This window comes from Strix aluco, chromosome 1 (genome assembly GCF_031877795.1).
Source record: "Strix aluco isolate bStrAlu1 chromosome 1, bStrAlu1.hap1, whole genome shotgun sequence".
In the NCBI taxonomy this organism is placed as follows: Eukaryota; Metazoa; Chordata; class Aves; order Strigiformes; family Strigidae; genus Strix; species Strix aluco.
In genome coordinates, this window is record NC_133931.1 from 122,836,961 (window position 1) to 122,858,897 (window position 21,937).

The 21,937-nt window shown below is 38.2% G+C and overlaps 1 protein-coding gene across 4 annotated transcripts in view; it reads left to right on the forward strand.

The window, feature by feature from the left end:
* ARHGAP21 (Rho GTPase activating protein 21) overlaps positions 1 to 21,937 on the forward strand; it is a 120,219-nt gene that overhangs the window by 16,815 nt on the left and 81,467 nt on the right. The window contains exon 1 of one of the 4 annotated variants that reach the window (XM_074833841.1): positions 17,283 to 17,402. The exons of the other annotated variants lie outside the window; for them this stretch is intronic. Coding sequence (XP_074689942.1) covers positions 17,319 to 17,402 — 84 coding nt within the window. The 5' untranslated portion in view covers positions 17,283 to 17,318. Of the gene's footprint in view, positions 1 to 17,282; positions 17,403 to 21,937 lie in introns of those variants that run through there. 4 annotated transcript variants of the gene reach the window in all.

Consider the following 21,937-nt stretch of genomic DNA (forward strand, 5'->3'; position numbering starts at 1 on the left):
GCCTGCTGGCTGTACTCTGCTTAATGGAGTCCAACAGGCTGTTGGCTTTCCTTGCTGCAAGGCCACATTGGTGGATTGTGTTCAACCTGTTACCCATATAGGAACCCTAGGGCCCTTTATGCAAAGCTGCTTTCCAGATGGTTGGCCCAGAGCCTGTTCTGGTGCTTGGGGTTATTACTCCTCAGGTACAGGACTTGACATTTCCCTTTGAATTTCATGAGGTTCTGGTTTGTCCACTTCTCCAGTCTGTCAACATCTATCTGCCTGAATGATTGCATACCCATCTGGTATACCAACCATTCCTTACAGTTTTGTATCATCTGCAAACTTGCAAGTCATCAGTGAAGAGGTTAGTCTTGGCCCCAGTATTGACCTCTGGGGCATGGAACCAGTGGCTGGCCTTCAGCTGGACCTCTTGCTGTTGGTCATAACCCTTTCCATCTGGTAATTCAACCAGTTTCCAGTTGAGTTCGCAGTCCATTTATCTAGCCCGTACTTCATCAGCTTGTCCGTAAGGATGTTACGGGAGACAGTGTCAAAGCCCTCCTGATGTCAGGATAAACATCTGCTACTCTCCTGTCATCCACCACGCCAGTCAACGCCTTACAAATGGCTATCAGGTTGATTAAGCATGTTTTTCCTTTCTTTTGTTGTTGCCCTTCATGTCCCTTCCCAGATTGAAATCCAGGGGGATCTTTGGCTTTCCGAACCTCATTGCTGTGTGCTCAGACAGGATTTCTGTTCCTCCAGAATCACCTCAGTCTTGCTTGCTATGCTTGTATGCTTCATTTTTACATCTGAGTTCAGTCAGAAGCTTCTTGTTCATCCATGCAGGCCTCCTGCCACCTTTGCTTGATTTTCTGCACATTGGTATGGACTGTTCCTGAACTTGGAGGAGGAGATCCATGAAAATTGACCATCTCTGCTGGACCCTTCTTTTCAGGACAGTCTCCTGTAGCATTCTTCCAGGCTGATCCCTGAACAGACCTGTTCTTCTGAAAGCCAGGGCTGTGATGCTGCTTTGTTCCCTTCTCTTAGGATCCTGAACTCCACTGTTCATGGTTACTGTAGACAAGGTTCCCCCTGAACTTCACATCCCCAACAGTTCTTCCTTGTCTATAAATATGAGGTCCAGCAGACTGCCTCTTCCTTTTTGAATCCTCAGTCATCTGTGTCAGGAAGTAACTGTTAGCATATTCCAGAAACCTACTGGATTGCCTGTGTCCTGCTGTGATGTTAATAAAATTATTAAAAATAGTAATATTGTTATTACATTTTTTTGTGAATACTTACTGAATTGTTTTTGTACGAGGTAAAATAGGAACTGCCCTCACAGGCTGTTGGCCAGGAACTTGTACAGGGGAATTAATTGCAGAGAAAAGAAAGTTTCATTAGAGGATTAATCTGTTTCATCATACAACAAAATTCAAATGCCAGGATATAAAATTGGTAAGAAAACCAGTGAAGAGGTTTGGAAAAGGACTGCTAAATAAAACTGAAGCAACAGCTTGCATTCCTACCATTAAATAGCTTTTAGCTATTGTTTTATGTCTGTTGCATATTCAATACTTGGTTGAAAATAAATTGGGAAATTTTGCCATCTTCATGTCTTGCTGCATGTTAGTGGTGTGCATGTCATATATCGTTTGACATACGATATTTTGTGCAAACACCTTGTGTGTTTTTAGATCTTGGACCTTCTGCCATTTGATCTGAAGTTGCAGTGTGGTGATTTTTGTTCTTAAAAAATCATTTCTCCCTTGAAAGACAAGGTTAGAAAACACATTGTCTTTTTACAGACATAGTAAAAAAAGGAAAACAAAAACCTTCACAAGAGAGGCGCTTCTATAGTACCAGATATTTTGCACAGTTGTATTACTGTCACTTATGTAATGAAGAGCTTGGCATGTGTGTAGTAGTTTCGTGATTGATAGGTCACAGTGTGCATACTCATGCTTGGGACAAGACTGATAAAAGACATTCCTAAGATATACTGTGAACTTAATATGACGTGAAGTGAATTTTTTGTTAAGGATCAAGACCTGCTGTTGACTGAAAAGAAGGTTGTGGTGATACGAGGCAGATATTCTGCTGAAATATAAGCAGCTCTGAATTTAATTCACATGACTTGCTGTTTGTTACATAGTCAACCTGTAGTCTTGCACTAATAAACCTTGTTTCTTGATTTCTGGTAATGTGGTGTTTCTGTTCCTGTACTCCACACATTCATCTATGCTTGTTTTTCTTTAATTACTTTTTGGATGTTGAAGTTTTCAGTAACTTGTTTTGTAGGTTTTTTTGGCTGTAATATTACTACTCCCCTGAGCACTGACAGAAGTCTGATGCCTGATACATCATGATGGGTTTAGGACTTGCCTGTTAAAATGGCATGTTTTTCTTGAAACTGTAATTTCATTAGGTTTCACTGACACATTAATTTCAGGCTTTGAATATAGCTTTTGTAGACTGTCTAGAACTTTTTCGTAACATTTTGTGTGGTGTGTTCTTCACATACAGAAAATTTGTTGGTGAGTGAACAGCTTTTTAGTGTGTTGAAGTATACTTGTTCAGGTGGGTTTATGTACTGTTTCCTGGGTTTGTATACCTGGATTTCTCGCTTAGGTTGTTTAAGTGGTAGTGTATTTATTTCATATTTGCTCGGAGCCTTTAAGGGTGGGATTTTTTTACCTTTTTTGTTTTGCATTGTAGCCCTGAACTTTTCAGTTAAAAAATAAAATAATAAAAAATCTTTGACCCTTAACTCTATCCAGCTTTTGCAGAAAGGGAACCTGTTATTCATAATTTTGTGTTTTGCATTCAGTACAGAGGAAGAGATTTTAACGTGTGACAAATATTACAGATTTGATCATTGTATATTCTGTGAAGTTTCTGGGTGCCTTTGTACATTATCAGTCACTTCTGCTGTGCAACTTAAAAATGAGGACCACTTAATGCCCTCTCTCACCCTACTCATCCTATCCTTTTCATCCTGAACTGTTACTTCCTCCATTCTTGGGGTTTCTTTGCATTATTTAGTGCATGACAAAGACTTTCTCTTTTAATGGGTAAAAGACCTGAGAAAGGCCATGGAATTACATACTGATTTTGCAGCTCTGGAGGGTATAGCTCAAACAATTCAATGAAGAGAAAAATTAATATGTACTATGACTATGAGTAATGCTGGTGGTGTAATTACTGTTGCTGTATCTGTGTAGCATAGTAATATAGTTGGTCATACTTACTGTTCACAAGATTTGCACTCTGTTATCTTCAAAACATGTTGGTGTCATTCCCCATCTGTTTGGTGCTATTGAGGTTCCTCCCAGAAGACCATACCCAGTTTTTGGCCCTCCCAGCAGGACAGGACAGGATCTTTTGTCCCTCTCTGCAGGACTGGAGAGAGGACAAATATTCAGGGACTGGAGTGCCTTGACTGGAGAGGAAGCCAGTGGCACCAGCTTTGCTCAGCTCGGAGGAGGGAAGGCTGAGGAGGCAGCTGGTGCAGGTCTTCAGCTGCTTGAAGGTGAAGGGACAAGAGGAAACAGTTGCAGTAAGTGAAACTATAGCTGAATACAAGGAGAGAAAATTCTCCTTGAGGGTGGCTAAGCATTGGAACAGGTTATGGGAGGTTCTGGAACCTTCCTCTTTGGAGACTTTCAGGGACTTCACTGGGCAAACACCTCAACAGCCTTTTTATCAGTAGTCTCCAGTGTCAGTAATTAGAGCTGTGTGTTGTTCTTTCTCTAAATAACCTGTTTTGTTATTTTTGTTAAACCTTATTGGCATGTGCAATCTAATAAAACCAAGAGGTATATCTTAATGTGTTTATGCCAGGAAAAGGACATCTATCTGAGCCCGTAGAGTTGTTTTAAAAGATGGGGGAAAAAGGACTTAAATTCACTGCAAAACACTGACTTCTGTCTTGCTCTCACTGTTTGAATTTTTTTTTTTTTCCGAGGCCCACCTGTACCATGAAGATTAAGTTTTCAGTATAATGTAAAGCTCAGCAGAATCATGCTGTTTTGGACTGGTGGGAGTGGTGTCTATTTTAGATGTGAAGGTGTTTCAGGGATAAGAAAAAAATAACAGACAATCTTGATCTTAAGTCTCAAGAACTTCAGTGTGATGACTGAAGAGGACATGGCTTTTCATCATCCAGTATGAGTTTTGACTAGGCTGATGATTAGGTCACAGTTGCGGTCCCTCTTTATCACTTAACTTCAGAGGATGAAGTTTTGGTAAGGAAAATTAGAATCAGATTGGCTTAGGAGCTATCTTGTCTGTGTGGCTCCTGTATTAACTACCTTTCTGCAGGATTGGTGCTCAAGTAAAGTGAAGGTACAAGTCTGTTTTCTAGAGGTTTCTTTCTTAGCTTATCCTTATGCTGGGGAATTCCGGAAACTGTATTTTACAGTTAGTTCTTGGAAGCCCTTGTATTTTTCTTATCATGCTTTCACTTTTTAGTTTAAATCATTCTCTTCTGTCAAGATCTCAGGAATAGAGTAGGAAAGATGAATCCGAGCTCAGTATGCTTCTGTGAGTTACAAATCTTGGTGGTAATGGTGGAGTTATGATTTAGGCCTTCGTACCAGAGATACCATGCTTGTCCTTCATGTACTAGTGACGTTACTTCAGTGAATGCTATTACTGGTTTCAAAATAACATTAAAGCTACATGCAGATTTGTGTGTAGGGTTGGAGATAGCCTTGTGAGTAACTCTCAACTTCATGGGGTGGAACCTTGTTGACCAGAGGTTTGGTATGGCTCTGCTTATACCCTCTCATAATAGTAAGCACCCCAAAATATGTTTAAGCAAAAAAAAGCGAGATTTTGCACAATTTTCTCCTATATAGAAAGTTGATAGGAAAACAAAAGTATTAGATTAAGTTGGAAGTTAAAGGAATTTATTTCCAGTCCCTACTGACTAGAACAGAATTAAGTCCTTGCTTCTAGAATTAGTTTCAGATGAGGCTTCTTATTTATCTATTTTTATGAATTGAACAAAGATCACTACCACTCAGAAACCAGTTTTCTCTAGTCCCTAGGAAGCTTTTATTCCACCACCTCTGAGACCTGGCTGTGTTCCTTGTTTCTGGTGGTGTTCTTAGCAGTCTCTGGCTGAAATGGTTCACTGAAGGGTCAAGCAGCAAGCTGTTAGGGTGGCCAAGCCTATTGCTTCTAGAAATAAGTCATGTAGGGTTTTCAGGTAGACTTGAGAGATCATCTGGAAAGTGAAACCTACTTATTGTTAGGTATTTTTTGATGCCAATGAATGCTAACATGCTAATATGAGCAGACTTCTGTTTTTTTAAGATGCTGTCTACTTTGATGCTTCCTACATTGAGGGAGGGTATAGCATTCTGCTTGTTCTATGTTTCAGAGAACGCACTGACTTAATTTTTGAGTTTTGAAGTATGAATTGTGCCACCACCATAGTGAGGTTTAAAAGTATAATTCTAAGCGACACATTATTACTAAGATCTACTTAGATACCATCCCTGTGGAGCTGTGTGTGTTGAGTCTGTGGTTTTTTTGCAATCAGTGTATTTCCTTTCAGTGGTAACCACTAAAAATTACCCTGGGTTCACAGTGTAATTGAAATTTTGAGGCCAGAGGGTGAAGCCATTGACTTCCTCTCTAAGTGCAACGGGGCAGTGCTTCTGGTTGAGGAAAAACAGGTCTTTACCAGTGCTACAGTAGTATTTTGTGTAGTGTTTGTTTTTATCATAAAAAGTTTCTTTTATCCTGTGGTTAAGAAATAAGAAGGTTTTACATTCCAGTGTATGAAAGAATTAAGTATCATGTCAAGTCTCTTTCATGCCACAAGTAATTGCCTGTTACATATGGACAAATTCAGACACCTGGCTTCTGTGCTTTTGATCATTTAGACACGCATTACAGTAATGCTTAGTTGTACATAGTGCTTTTCACATTCTGTCTAAAAATATGTTCAATTGTCAGAATTCTAGAAATAAGTGGGATTTTGGATGTACTCCTTTCTTCAGCATGTTATACTGCTGCTTTTAGCATCTGCCTCATCCACACCTCACTGTTTTGAGTTTTCTTGCTAGATGCTTAGATTGTCCATTGCCGAGATAGGAACATGAGCTCCTCACATTGTAAATGCCACTCCAGGAGCTATGCCCCATAAAGTGAAGTGCAATGCCAACTTTGCTGTGCCTACGTTCTGTGAATTTGAGCCTTTGCTTTCTTGTTCTTCCTTACAGACACATAGAAGATGTGGAAAGTAGAATTTAACCTATTGGCAAATGAATGTTGGTCAGAAAAAGATAGATTATTGTTCCACCTGTACTCATATAATTTTTTGATACAAATATGGCTGTACACTTTTTCTGACTCAATAATTTTCAGTTTCTATCTTTTTTTTCCTAAAGAATTCACATGAGCATTATAGAATTGAAATGTATTAAAAGCACTAGCATACAGTTCTTCAGTTTTCTTCTTTACTTCTGGTGAGAAGATCACAATATCTGCATTTCTGTAGGACAATTTGAGAATGATAATACTTACAGGATTATGGAAAAAGTATGGATGGAGTAGAGAATTGGTTTATTGTCCAAAAAAAAAAAAATCTACAGAATGTAGCTTGATGTAGTTTGTGTGGTAATAACTGCATGCTGAAGGAGTGGAAGGCAGTGTGGTTGAAAATGCAGAGCCTGTGTTCTTCATGCAAAAGATATGGTAGGAAGCAAGTGCTATAATAGAGTGAAGAAGTAAAAATTCTCAAATGTCATTTCTTTTGTGCATGTCATCAGTCTGCCTGTCTGTTAGTCCCTCTACAGTTGCTCTTGAACTCATTGGCTAATTTTGGTCAAATTTCAAGGCAGGAAAAAAGTCTCAGAGATGAGGAAGTGCCTGGAAGTTGGGAGCAACTCAGTAGCTAGTTGGAATTGAAGCTCAGGTTAATGCTTCACGCTGAAGGTAAGATGAGGAAGCTCTGGTGGCCAGTCAGCACATGTCCGACTGCTGTCTAGCCAAAAATCTTTCTTTTATAGGGTATCTGATGGGAGGAAAGAAGCTGAGGGGGAGATAGAAGATGTATGAGACAAAAGTCAGTTCTACCACTCATGTAGCAACTTGATATGTTTTAATTTGTTTCTATAATAAACCTTAAGCCTTCTTAGAATTCCAAAGCTTGCTGGAAAATATGTTAACTTCTTCTAAAGCATATTTCTTCCAAGTCAATCCAGCTTTGGATGAATGAAGGCTTCAGTGAAAGGGCAGAAACTTGCACAATTGTGGGGAAAGCCTTAATCAAGTGCACATATTTTATACAACAAAAAATACTGGAAGTGATTAAAAGTAGTTTCAGAATATGTGCGATGACTTATCTGATAACACTGTTCATGCAAAACCAGGCTTGGTCTATGTGGAAAAAATGGTGGAGAAACTGAAGGAGAATTTGGATTTTTGAATTTCTTCCAACTGCTTAAATTGCCTGGAGAGATTACTAGATAGGTAGAGTTTATAGAGCTTAATCTTTGAGTTCTTTTTTAAAAGCAAAGACTGGTGTTTGAACCTCTGAAAACACAGCATATGGAAGCAAGGTTATAGGGTCTGAACTGAAATTTTATTTGTAAACTTGACATTCAGGGGGCAGGGGTGTTTGTTTGTTTGAGGTACCTCAGCTTCATCTGAAAGGAATTATGATAAATTCCATCAAAATTTGTTAGACTAGCCTTTGGCACTGTGCAACTTACTAAAATTTGGGGTCAGTCAGAAGAGGAAGCTAGACATAACAGTCACCAAGCTGTATTAGTTAACAAGCTGTTTTTATTTAACTCTTCTTCACTTAGGAGTGACAGGTGGTAATACTTGTTTCTCTGCTGGGTTCTGTAGCTAGAGTGTGATAGGAGTTCTCTGTACTGCTTTATGTTGACTGTAATCAATACAACAAATTGTCTGACAAGTTTGAAAATCTAAACCTTAGTAGCTTTATTTGGTAGCGTATCTTAGCTACTATATTTACACTTCATCCCCCTACAAAAGAAAAGTAGAAGTGCAGATGTAAAGAATGTTGCTCATCAGTAATCTAATGTCTTAGATCTATGTCCCCTGTCCATACATCTACAGGAAAAAATATGCTGTAGGTTTCCAAGTCAATGGTGTTCTCTTAAGGACCCTCTTTTTATATATTCCCTATCTATAGAGAGTGATAATCTTTAAATATCACGTTTTTAAAGTGTGCTTGAAAGTAGAGGTGCTGCTGTAATACTTCACAAGAGTTAGGCTTCAAACTGCAGTAATTCAGCGCTAATAGTGCTTCCAAGTGGCACCTTTCTCTGTAGCATTTGCATAACACTAAAAATGCTGGAGTTCTACTCAAGCCTGAAATTTATGAGACCACAGGTGGGAACAGGAGGAAGGTATTTGGAAAGGCTCTTGTGAAGGGTACTTTGAGATCTCTTTTGGTGTGTAGGTGGGGTGGCCGAGGAGAGTGATCAACGTGCCTGGGCCTTGCTGGCCTGAGTGTAGCTGCCTCTAAAGAGTTTGCTGTAGTAAGAGCTTGGAGCTCTTGCTGCTATGGGAAACCTCCAGTGAGGTATTAAGGAATGTACCCACTGACTGCATGTAATGTTCACTTACAACTTTTTTTCTAGCATTTTTAAGACATGTGCGATCACTGCCTGAATTTCAAGAGAGTTATTCTAAAACAAACTTATGTTTTCATTCTGAAATCTAACACCTCGAAGAACTAGTGCTCAGTGTGAAGTTGTCCACTTGGGTTTGAGTCTTTCTGACCCAGGTGGTGTATGTTGGAATGGAAGCAGAATGGACATGTAATGTCTTTTCTTTCTTGATGTGAAAATAGTGTATGCTTAATCATTATAGCATTAAAATTCCAGTTCTTCTGCCTTTTTCGTGATTTTTTTTTTCTATGTGGCTACATTTGGAGCAACAAAAGAAGTTAAAGTGATAAGATACTGTAAGAATACAGAGGAGACATAAGACTGTAGATAAATAGTGTAAAAATACATTGTGAACTAAGATAATTAAAAATAGTGTTCTGATAGTGCAGATGGCAAAGCTTAAAATTATAGAGATTGACCATCTGCAAGGGTAAGGTATCATTTTGTGTAAACATGTTTTTGTTACTCCAGCACACTCATGGAAAAAAACCCTGTGTATTTAGAATGGCAAAATAAAGATGTTCTGTGAAAAATAAGGTTAATAATGCTGTGTAGTGTGTGTGTTCCAGAATGCCAAAACTGATTTTCAGGGTTTGGGTTTTTTCAGTTCAGTCAGTGATATTAGTTCAGTTAAAGAAATGTTAGGAAATTCTTCATTGTGGTTAAGACTTCAGCTTTCTCTTGGAGCTTATCTTTCTGACTGACAGCTCTGTACTGTCCCTTTTTTGCTCCACCAGTGGACTCCCTTCCAACTGAGGGAAGAGGGAAGGCAGGAGAAGTGAAGGAGGTGGTACTTTGCTAGCTGAGAAACTTGAGTTGCTTCACACAGTCTAGTAATTTTGTTTTAATGAGGATTTTATTTCCTCATTTTAGTTGGCTTCAGGAGGAGCTCAGCTACTCTAATTGCCTATGAAGTGAGGCTTTCTTAACTTCAAAATCTGTACTTTGTCGAAGGACAGTCTGCTATTATCTCCTATGAAACCCAAGTTGTATTTTGAAGAGACCATCTAGTGAAGTCTTGAGAACCCACTATACTAACTCAAATATGAATATTTCATTGAAATAGTGGTGAATAGTTCTTGTATTTACCAACAGTAATTTTTAATTTTGGTTTTCTTGTTATAGTCTTAGTTCAGAGAAAGCGGGAATACACCTTTGTTCTGACGAGGCTGGCAGAGTGTCTTCCTATGCAGTGTGACATAGGTGTTGCTTTCTGGGATCATCTGGTAAGAAGCTCAGGCAGTTCTCGGTACACAAACAGTTCAGCCTTCTGAGCACCCCCTGGTCTCAGTAAGAGGATATTGGGCTGTAAATTAAGGTGATCCGGTGTGGTCACACTTGGTGATTAGCTTTATCCGAATCTTGTATTCAGAGATTGCTAGATTATTGAGAGGACTTAACTATATGGTAACAGATCTGCTGTGTAAATAAATGTCCTGGTACATTGAAAGGATTTTCTCTATAATCACCAGAGCTAGCATGGTATTTTCCTATGTGTTTCTATATACATTAATGTATATTCATATCTTAAAATGCAAGTTCTAGGATTCTGAAGCCCAATCTTGGGCAGGCAAATAACTCAGTCTTGGCTTTGGTCTCAGATGAAGAAATAGCAGAGCTGATCACACGGCACTGCAGCATAGTGAAGAATATGAACGCAGCAGGAAGTTCTGTTAGAACTGCCCTTGTGGTGGGGCTCAAGCCAGTTGTGGACACATGCGTGTTCAGATAGGATCACTAGTACTGTAAATAGAAAACCTTTGAAAGAAAATATATGTGCTGTTAGTACCAAAGGCATTAAATTCGATGTGATTTAATTTAGATGCTTCTACCGTCATTGCTGGGGGAAAAAATAGAAAGCCTCTCTGTTCTCTAACCCAGTCATGTCTGCATCATTACCACTGTGTACAGTGTCTTCTAGAGATGCACATGTAATTCAGACACAACTAGTAACGTAGCTTATGGTTGTTTTCATGAGGACAGATTCAGTGGTGGTGGTACATTATAGCAGCAATAAGCACTGCAGTATTTTTCCCATGTTTTGGTTGGACGTGAAAAAATTAGCGTGGAGAGAAAGTTCCAGTTAAGTCATGTTGTGTTTCTTCTTTGAGTGGAGATGATGTGGAGTAACCAGGTGAATAGTACTATATGTGATTTAAAATGCAGTTAACACACTTGTTTTTAGTTTTTCTTGGTTTTGCTTTTTCATCCTGTTGACATATAAAACTAAGTATAGTGAGAATAGGTGAACACTGAAACAAAATATACTGATACAGTTGCATGGACATTGGGTTAGACAAACAGGAATTTCCACAGGAGCAAAGTGTCTTTCTTTTGCCATCCAGGAACTTGCAGGTGGAAAGCAAGTAATCTGCTTTTGTGAGATGTTGAGCTGTAGGTAATAGTGATGATAGCTTGCAGAAACTTCTGCGTTTTCATGAGTTTGATCTCATTAACACTGTAAATGTTACAGAAGTGCTTAATGGTACCACAGAAGTATACTTCGCATAAAGAGTATATATTGCTTGTATTTTTTTATTCAGTCCCTGCTAAATTTGGCTCTGCATTTCTTAAATAGAATAGTGGTAGAAGTTTGCGTCCAGTTCTTAAAGGCCCAGCTGCCTTGCTAGAGTTCAGTCTGGGGACTCTTATGCTGTTCGTTGTTTGGTTTTTTTTTTTTTCCTCCAGTATATTCATTTTCATGGAATAACATACAAAACAATACTTTCCTGTAGCTGAAGTTAGTAAAACGTCAGTTCTTACTAGGATACCCGATCGTTCTCTGAAACAGAGGAAGAAATCTGTGACTGAATAGGTCAGATAAAGGGGAAGAGAAAAATGCATCTTCTATCACACCCTAAACAGAAGTGGGTAGAGTAAGGAAACACCAAGCTAATCCACTGAAAATGCCTGAGACTAAAATCCAAGGAAGTGAGCAGTACTTAACTGGTGAACTGGTAGCTCAAGAGGAAAGGAGTTTTCTCTCTGTCATGACTCTAACTCTTGACAGATCAATATTGCTATCCCATATCCTTCTTGGAAGCAACCAGGATAATGGCGAAGTCGTCCGAGAGTGGATGCAAGAGGATTTTTGAAGAGTTAGGGAGCCAAACTGATGAGTACCTAACTGTGCATGAGTCCTTAAAACATTACTAGAACAACTCTATATTATTTAGATATTGTAAATTTGTGGGGAGGGGGTGGGGGTGTGTGTTTACAAAATCAATCACAAATATATATTGTTTGATCTAATGAGCTTACATGTTGATTAAAAATATAAATTGCACTAATGAAGAAGAAAAATGGCTAATCTCAGTTATTTTCTTTTGCTGTTAGTTTCTGATGGAAGAGTGCTAAGTCTTGTGTACTTCCTTGTTTTTTTTGTACTTGGACTACTAGGACAGTTGTAACAGACTGGTATCAACATGTTAAACAGCCTGAAATGGTACTGTGCTAACTGTCCTAGAGTTGCATTTTTTTTGCCTAAGGATAGCTGTTGTGTTTCTATTAACTGTATTGCATCTTAAAAAGAAGTTGATACAGGGGGAAGGAAACACTACAGTTGTTTTTTTTAATATGGAGAGAATGATTTTTGTATTTACTTTTTTTTTCCTTTTTAAATGTTAATAGCTTTTTGTAACAATTCCAATGATAGGAAAGAATTCAGAGTGGAAATCATATTTCATCCTCTTCCTGCTCTTGACTTGGTTTGTAGGAACTTTTCTCATTGTTAGTCTTGTGAGCTGAGCAATGGAAATACTCTTTGTTTTTTCAGACATGCTTTTCCTTTTTGTTCTTGTGCACTTCTCAATTTCACTTACTAAAATAAGCCAGTTTTTCTCTGGAGCTTCACCATCATCATTATCAGTCTACACCTTGTTGGTAACCTCTGAAATACATTTCAGTTGCTTTTAAAATTTTTAAAGTAATCACTGTGTACAACTCTGGTTAATGGTAGCAAAGAGGTTTGAGAGGTGTTGTAAAAGGCTTCCACCTCTTCTATGTTTGGAACGAAGGTGAGCAAAATCTTGTCCTTCCTAGGAGCTTGCAACTGGTGGAAAATAGTTGCTTTCCAGATTTGAAAAACACCTTACCTGATACGGAAGAAGGAAGAAACCAATGAAGATGCTATTGCTTGTGTGTGTGCTGCTTTGTTTTATTTTTGAAGTCATTAAAATGTCAGTATGGGGAAGAAAATACTAGTTGCTCAGTGTAGAGTGCAACAAAGCCTTTGTTATTACATTTGACAGTAGTGCCACAGAAATTTCTGTGACTGGCTCCAAGCATGCTGATTTCTTAAGTGGATAGATGAAGTAATAACTAAGTTTTGCTTGTAATGGGACTTTCTCAATTCACTTGTTCTCAGCCCAGTCATCATTTACATTCCATGACAGACTCTCTTAAAAGATAACATTAGAGACTCATTTTCATGCATTAGCATATATAAAGATTCACCATACCTTCTTACACAGGTATGTTCTCTAACGATAGCTTGACTAGAATTAGCTTAATGGAAAAGACTTTCTTTAGTAAAGGATTTACCCTTTCAAAGAACTTGGTGCTCTAAGTTTTGGATGGCATCTTTTTAGGACACACTTCAGTGTGTGCTGACGATGTGGTTGACCCAGCTTGCATATGTGCTCATGTGCAAAAAGAATCTCGAGTTGTTAGGAAGTGGAAGCCCTTCCTTTCTGTGAGTATGAGATGTGTTTTTCTCTTTCAGAAAGCTCACTGCGGTTTTTAGATAAAAGTCTAGATACTTGAGGGACATTTTAGGAAAATCTTGCCTCTTTTCTGCTGTTCCTTTTTAACCTTCCAAAATTTGAATATGAAACTGACAGATTCTGAGAAATAACTGGTTGAGGAAGTTATGTTTCTGACCTGTTTTTAGCTTAGTTACCTCAAAATACGGAGATCCTAAACCTGCCATTTTTAACACTGAGAGAAAACATTAAACTTCTTGACATTCAGTCTTTGAGAGGACATGATGCTTTGGACAGGCTCTTACTTTTTAGTGGATAAAATACTTAACTGAGCTTCAACTTTATTGTATTGTTGGAATTTTAAGTGGTCACTTCATTATTTTAGGGGGATAAAAACTGAACTTCAAAAACCTGGATGTCATAATATCTTTTTTTCAATCAAAGCTCAGCGTATGACAAAGAACTCTTTGGGCAGTTGGACACTGAGACCTTTGGAGTGTGCTAACGTTGATGGTGTGTCTTCTGTTGTTCTCTAGTTATGCAATGAGTGAGTCTTTAAATGCTCTGTTAGCATTTTTATACTCCAAATTGGAAATTAAGTGTGAAAGCCTTGCTTTTAAATTTTGGGCAAGACTGTGTAAACTTTTTAAGAGTTTAAAATATTTACAACACAAATTATCTTGATTTTGGTTTTGCATTAAACCTTTTTTAAGGAAGGCAGTAGTAAATTGAGTATTGAAGGCAAAAAGGCAAGCCCTCTGTTTATTGTATGCCTACTTTAATGAGGTTCCATTGATTCTTGTGCAAGCAGAATTTCCTAAGCATAGTTAACCATGCTTAGGAGAAATAAATAAGGTCTTCCAAAAAACATGTTAACATTAAGGAAGGTAAGGTTAGAACAGAGGAGTGCTAGGTTAGTGTAATTCAATTTAACCTTGTACCAGGAAGAAGATTGTCTCTTGTTAATGACACAGCAATTGTGAGGCTAGCCGAAGATTATCAGGAACAGTTTTGAGTAATAGCAGAACAAATTTACAAGTACACAGACTTACTTGGAGGAAAATTTTGAGAGAGTCAGTTTTGAGCAATAACTGCAACTTACTGTTGAAGGTGCTGCTCTTGCAGCAGTTGCTGAGCTCCTCCTTTTATGTAAGGGACTTCAGCAAAGATTCAAGCTTGCCAAAATCTTTGGTCCTCTCCTCATTCTATGCCTATTGCAATTTACAGGCATTTTGATACTGATTTTTGGTGGCAGCTGTCAGACCAATACTGACTATTTCTGAAAATGTTGTCCTGCTGCTCTATATTGTTATTTATGTTTTTATCCGCAGTATTTAGACACTTCTGCATGAATTGCAGCGGTACATGAGCACTGGCCAGATTGGAGGGGGAAAAAAAAAAAGTTGTATTAGAATTTCCTTAAAACAAATTTGAAAATGAATGTCAAAGAGTAACATGTTAATAATGGCTGCTGATTTTATGGGAAGAGTTGCACAAATTTGATTCTGATGTTTAACTGACTTTTTTTTTTATATCATACTGTACAGTAGGGGACTTTTAATATACTATGTTGAATACTAGAGTTTGAGTACTTCACAGGGAATAAATACTGAGTAATACTTTATGGATCTTTAAAGAAGATAATTGATAATGAAACTGATCACTGCAGATTTATACTTAACATACTGCTTAATAAGAACCTGGTTCATGTTTTTAGTACAGAACAGCTCTCATTTCCCTTCTTCCCTCCACCTTATTTAGTTGATGACAGCATTTTTCCACAGTGCAACTAAGGCGCAGCAGGCTGCTTTTCCAGCCATGTGTAGACTGCCCCACATGTTCTGCCAGCACCCCTGCTGCCAGTCTTGCAGGGTGCCGGGTCCTTCCTCGTTCCAGTGTTGCTGTCCTGGAGACTTCGCTGCCTCATTTTGCTCCAGCACCTCTGTAGTAAGCCACTGCTCCGCAAGACCTACTCAAACATCCTCTCTGTCCATGATTTTTCAAGCTTGGATAGTTACGATGTCTGTTGTGAGGAAGTGTTATCTGTTCAGTAATTGTTGCTAAGCAGGCCATTTCTTCTAGCCCCTTGTCAGCACAGGCTGCTTCAGTGCAGACCATTTAACTTGTACGAGGAGATTTTACTGCTCTTGTATGTCAAGCTCTTTAATCCTCTTCTTTAAGTGCTTTTTCTGAGGCCACATTCATTTTGTGCAGTGGTGCACTGATACTACATGTTGTCCCTTTTTTGTAATTAGGTGTTGTAAGGATAATAGAGAATCTCTGCCCTGAACATCTTAAAATGAACCAGAATAGATTTGTTGTACACAACTGTATCCTGGAAGTTCGCAGACTGCTCACATTGGTGAGAAGGGAAGAGGTTGGTTTGGACTCTGGCATTAATTCCCAGGGCCCTTGGGATGAGAAATTAGAACAAGATTGGTTTGGTTAACACAAATGAGACCTTATTTGTATAACTCTTTCAAAGTTACAAGCTGCTATTTGGCCACACCATTTGTTTGACCCTCATGTACAAGTTTGTTTTATTTCCAGGCTGCTTTTATAGCACAGATTTTCTTTGACATTTGAAGTACTTTTCAGTCATTTGACCATTACTGAACCAAAGGGTGAACTGGCCACATGTTCTTGTAGCTGTTCCTCCATACTTTGTCAGGATGGAAGAGTCTTCTGCATCTTGCAGATGTTCTTCCTTGAGGCAGAGCATGAGTGCTGATGCAAACAGAAGGATGTCCTTCTCATACATGTCTCATTTCATGTTATCTTTATACTGCTCTTATTTGAAGGAGCAGCTGAGCCCAGGAATGGGGGTATCCTGAGGCCCATTTTCTGCGGGGCTGTCTCCACTTGTTCCTTGGCTTCAGGTCAGGAGGTTTGGGTTCCTTCTGTCAGTAGAGAGATGCTTGAGATCTCAAACACACTTTCAACAAATAACACATTTTAGTTTTAAATTATTTTGAGCTACAGCTGGCGGATAAAGCCTTGTTCATTTCTGAAGCATTTGTTAGTTAATTGTGTTTAAACTGCAGGTCATTGTAAGTTATTTTCTGAGACTAGCAGTTCATGTAATCAGGTAAAATGTGTCGTGTTTCTGTGGAAACAAAATTTCTTGTATTTCTGAATCTCACCTTTGAAGGGGAAGGGGAAATAAAGGTAGGCAGTTAAGACACAGATGGTGAAATGCATGCTGAAATAGGGTGTTTGTTCGCAGATTGCAAAATATAAATAAATAAACTTTAACAGTATTTCTGCAGTTTCTTAGGATCCCTCTAGTGTTGCATCTTCCATTTCCCTATCAGTAGGGCTGTCATCCTTCATTACAAAAGGCAGACAGCATTTCTGTGCAATGCTAGCAGTACTCTGATAGGTTTAAAATGGAGTCTGCTGTTTAAGAACCTGAAGTGAATGAACCCATATAATTCTTCTGAAAACTGTGAAGTTCTCCTGACTTTGAAAAGTTACTTATATTGTGCTGTCTTTAAAATAGGAGCCCTAAGCTTTTGGATTTTGTGAAAACACAGAAGCAGTCATCACAACTGTGCCTAAGCAAGTTTAAGATTCATACTATATGAATTATTACACTAAATTGTTGATATTCAGGCTGGTTTCAGCAGCAGCAGAAATGAACGGGGGAAAAAAAAGAACAAGCATGGTTTGAGATCTCCTTTCTGTGTCTGCTTTAGTGAATTTCTTAGGGTGTCCTTGTTTTCCATTTTTTCTCCCCAAGAATGTGTAATTTGTCAGCTTCAGAAGTATATTTTGAAGAATGTTATGCAGTTCTGTCAGTTTATCTGATTGAGTTGACACATGATTGGGGTGGGAAGGGAGACTGAACAGGAAGGAAGGTCCTTGTTCCTGAATGTCATTACTGCATAGTGCTCATATCCTCGAGGATCACCCGGACAAAAGCTGAGTCAGAGCACAGCAGCAGTCTGCGCTATAGCAAGACATGGCCCAGTTCAGGATTTTGGACTGCATGATCAATCACAAATGGAGTTTCATATGTAACCTGTACTGTGCGTGGAGTGGTCAGGTTTGTTGTTTGCTTATCCTTACATATTTTAATATGATTATATAATTTAAGGGGAAAAAAAAGGCTCTGATAGATCTCTTCTTCCCACCCCCAATCCTATTGAGGCTGTAGTATTAGAAATCTTGCCATTTACTAAGGAGTTTTCTAGAGTTATTAAGCATACAAAGCATGCTTTGACTATATAATTGTTTTTTTTAACACTTTAAGTACTTTAGATTGTTCTCTGAGAGTCTTAAGCTTTGAGGGGTTTTACTTCATGAATTGCACAAAAATTTAAGTATCACATACAGGAAGAGGGAGATATGCCAGGATAAACTGCATTGTTAATAAATATAAAGCTGGTTTGTTTTCCTGCTTTAAAAAGGATTCAAACATCTTGGCTATTTCAAAATACTTGATCATGAATATGATTTTAAAAAATAGCGTGAGGGGAGGTTGTTAAATGTTTTTTTTTTTTCCTAAAAAAAAAAATACCCATGCAGGGTAAAGTAAATTTCCACAGGATGTTATTCAGCTTTTCATATGGACAGATTTAAGTCTAATTGAGTGACTTACTGCAGAACTGGAGGGGAAAAAAAAACCAACCACCTGCCTGGATTTTGAATGGAAATGTTTTAAAAGATTATCCACTTACTAAAAGATTTAAAATAGTGTATGCAGTTGTAATACTACTTTCAAGTTACTCTAGATATTACCTGTATTTTTCATATAACATTCAGCCCATCACTAAGGAAAATTTATTTTATTCTCCAGCAGTGTAAGGGGAGGGTTAGCACTCTTTATAAAGTTGCAGTTTCAGTACAGTAACTAGAGGCAGGTCATTCAGAAATATTCTGGCTATACATAGAAGTCCTTTGGAACAATATGCCATTTAAAATACAAACAACCCCTGTATGTCATGTCTGTACTGAAATTTCTTAATTTCTTAATATGTGTTGTTGTTGGGTTTTGCTTGTTGGTGTTTTGGTTTGGTTGGTTTTTTGGGTGGTGTGGTGTTTGTGGGGTTTTTTTTTGTTAGAATGATGCAAAAGCTGATTTGCAATGTCTGGGTTTTTTGAGTCATCTCCTTAACGTTATAGGTTAAAGAAGTCTCTTCTGTTGAATTTGAAAAAAACAGGGGAAATGTGAGGCATTTTCTCACAGATGCTTAACTGTTTTCACTGTTTGATCTAGTTTGCTTACACATATGTAAGAATTCACCTGTATAGGCAAATGCAATATGACATCAAGAGAAATCGATAAGAAATAAGAAAAGGCTTGACTAATGTTCTGGGCAGTCCTGTAAGGTTTTAAAATGAGTTTGATATAACTAGAGGGAAGCGAAAGGGGGATTGTTTTTTGATCAGATTAACGTGAAAGATTTTATTTAAAAAAACCCCCGAAAACCAGAACCAAACAAAAACCCCCCACAAAATAAAACAAAACCCCAAACCCCTCAAACCAACCCAGAAAAACCCAACCAACCCCAGAACAGGATTCACATAATGTAAAACCTGTTTCTTACCAAGCTGGAAAGAAGAACCAAGCCTTAGATCAATATACTTCAGATTACTTGCATGCTTGAGGTAGAAATGCTGCTGAACTGTTTGATCTTGCTAGATTTTATTATTTAAGTAGAATATGTAATTGCTGTGTTTGGTGTGGTGTGGTTTGGTTTTTGTGTGTTTGTTGTTGTGTGTTTTTTTTTTTCTTGAAGTCCCTGTAAACTATACATTTCAATGAGTTGCTGCTGATATTTTTCTTTGAAATGAAGCTGAAAGTTCATTTATGGAATATTACAATGCAGCTACTCTCATCCTACTGCACTGAAATGCCATGGAAGAAGTGGAAGCTGTCAGCCCTGGTGGGAGATGCTCACTTCTTCATATAGCAGTGCTGCTCTCCACATTCTTCACCTAGCAGTATCCAAGCAGGCTGCTGATGAGAAAACAAATGGGTGACCTGTGAAATCTGAGACTAACAGTGCTTTCTCAAGTGTACCCTCAAAGCACAACTCAGGTTTGACTCATGGTATGCTTGAATTAGAAGTTAGGCAGTTTTTTTGACAATTTCCATCCATCCTGACTCCAGTAAAATCAGGGGATGAATTGCTGCTTGTGATCAGAGAGCTGAGTTGAAGACTTGCCTTACAGGAAAACAAATTTTCTTCTAAAGAGTTGTCAGAAATGTATATTCAGGAAGAAAGTACAAACCTACTTAATTGTCTGTATGTGTCACTAATAATTTCTCAAATCAGTTTACAGAGACATTCTAAGGATTTCTTTTGGTTTTTACGGCTCACCCCCCACCCCCCCGGCATACACTTCCCAAAGTTTGTTTTTTAAAACAGGAAGTGAACAAGTATGAAATAGGCAGGAATATTTTCTTCTGTGTACCATGATAATTTAGATTTTACAGAAAGTACTTTCACAGTGCAGCATGACAGTTACTATGACTGGAGACAGTTGCCCTTTACACTCTAATACAGCAAACTGTTGTGTGTGTTAGAATGTTTTCAAAGGATTTGCAGTGTTTTGTACTAAAACAGAAACCTCTAAAATCAAATTATTAGATGATGCAAATCTGTTGGCATCAGTGAATTACAGTTTTTAGTCCAGATCTTGGATGGGATTGATGGCTATCACGTGGTGATCCATGAATAATCACTCAGAAGTCTTCTGTGGTAACCTAAGAGTACAAAAATAAACCAAATTGCTTTCAATTTTTCATCTACCACTCTTTGTTCATGGGACATCTTCATTACCTATCTTCCAATCTTTCTTAAAATGAGTTATTGCAAAGTACTGAAGTGCCTTGCTTATTTTTTGTGTTGTCTGTGACTGTTGTCTTGTGGGACATGGGGTAGATTCAAGTATGAGTGTCTTATGGGCAATCTAGAATTTCAACGTGATTGCAAATGTAGGATTAGTGAAGGAGAGCAGCAGGTAAAAAGTTTGTATCCTGTGGGAGACCACTGTAAATAGATTTGTGTGCAGATTTGTCTGTACTTATCCAGACTACCCCAACAGTATCGCAGATTATCAGTCCTATTATTAATATTGCCTGGTCTTGGTAAATAAGGAATTTTTAGTGTTTTCCTCTTTCTAAAAAAAAAAAAAAAAAGAGAATGTCTTGAAAAATAAAGCTAAGGCAAATTTTTTTTCCTTTGAGTCTGGTGTTTATGGAGTTGTAGTCTCAGAATCATGATTTGGCATACTAGCTGTAATCCAAGTAAGAGTAGTTCTTCAACAAATGTATGGAAGTGCTAAGTAATATTTTTACTGAGTAACATAACAACTAGGCTCATCTTCAGTAAGGTGCAGAAGGAGCTACCCCCTCTGTCCTCATAAGGACATCCTCTATCAGCTGTCAGCACTCAGGTAAGCTCTTCAGGCACTTGGTATTCACCTTGTGGCCATGGTGGGATATATTAGAGCAAGTATGTCTAAAACAATAAATACCACGTCTTCAGATGGTTGGAAGAATTGCTGGTAGATAATATAAAGTAGATGGCTTTGTTTTTTTCTCCTTACATCACAAATACCTTGCTTTCAAGTGTTAGATAGGGAACAGTAGACCACAAGTTGAACGTAGGTTGTTACCTTACCAGCAAAGAGGTCATCACTGTGCTCTAAGGAGGCTTTTTAGTTTGAGGAGAACAGATCTTCTCATGTGCTGTTCTCATTTGGTTCTTTGAACAATATCTGGCTCTATTTTTTTATCTTACTACTGCATCCTAACCTCTAAAAGTAACAATAATGTACTTTCAGCCATGTAAACACTTAAATCTTGGGTTTCTCAGCCAGAGACAGGTATTCTCCAAAGTTCTGTAAACTTAGTTGGTCAAATTTCATTGCACAGTGTGGGCCTGACCATTGAAGTTGTTGGGCTTGGAGGAACCTTCTCATCAAAGACTGTATTGATGTACATGAAAGTATGTTAGTATGTTGTGACGTTATAGCAGCCAAGATTTTTTTTTTTTTTTTTAATTTGCGTTCATTATTGCAGGCTGTATTTTCTTTGAGACAGTATGCGAGAATGGGATGTTGCAGTGCAAGCCTGGCTCTCACATTGCCTTCAAGCCCTGGGACGCAGTAGTACTGCAGCAGCTGCTGCACTGCAGATATTTCACTTCCTTCGGAGAGTCACTGATAGCATTAAAAAAGCTTTTTAGTCTTCCAAATGTGTCACTTGGAGGCTGAAATAACAAAGGTGACTGCATTCTTTCTGAGATATTTGCAGCCAATATGGATTTTGAAATGTGATATTTATATTACCTTACTGTGCTCTTCTGTTTATCTGCTGCCTGGGGGGGGCGGGGGGGGAGGAATATGATAAAAATCTTGTCTCACAGCAGTGCAGGGTGTGTTGTCTTCAGTTTTATTGAGTAAAAGGTGTAAAATCATTGCAGGAAATAGCTGGTGGCTTTACTCATTGTGGGAATTCGCATTGCTGGAGAAACATTTTGTAATGTTCAGAAGGGAAGTAACTCAGCAATGGTGAGCAATTCAAGACATAGTACTAGACATGCAAAGACAAGTAGGTCCTAAATAAGC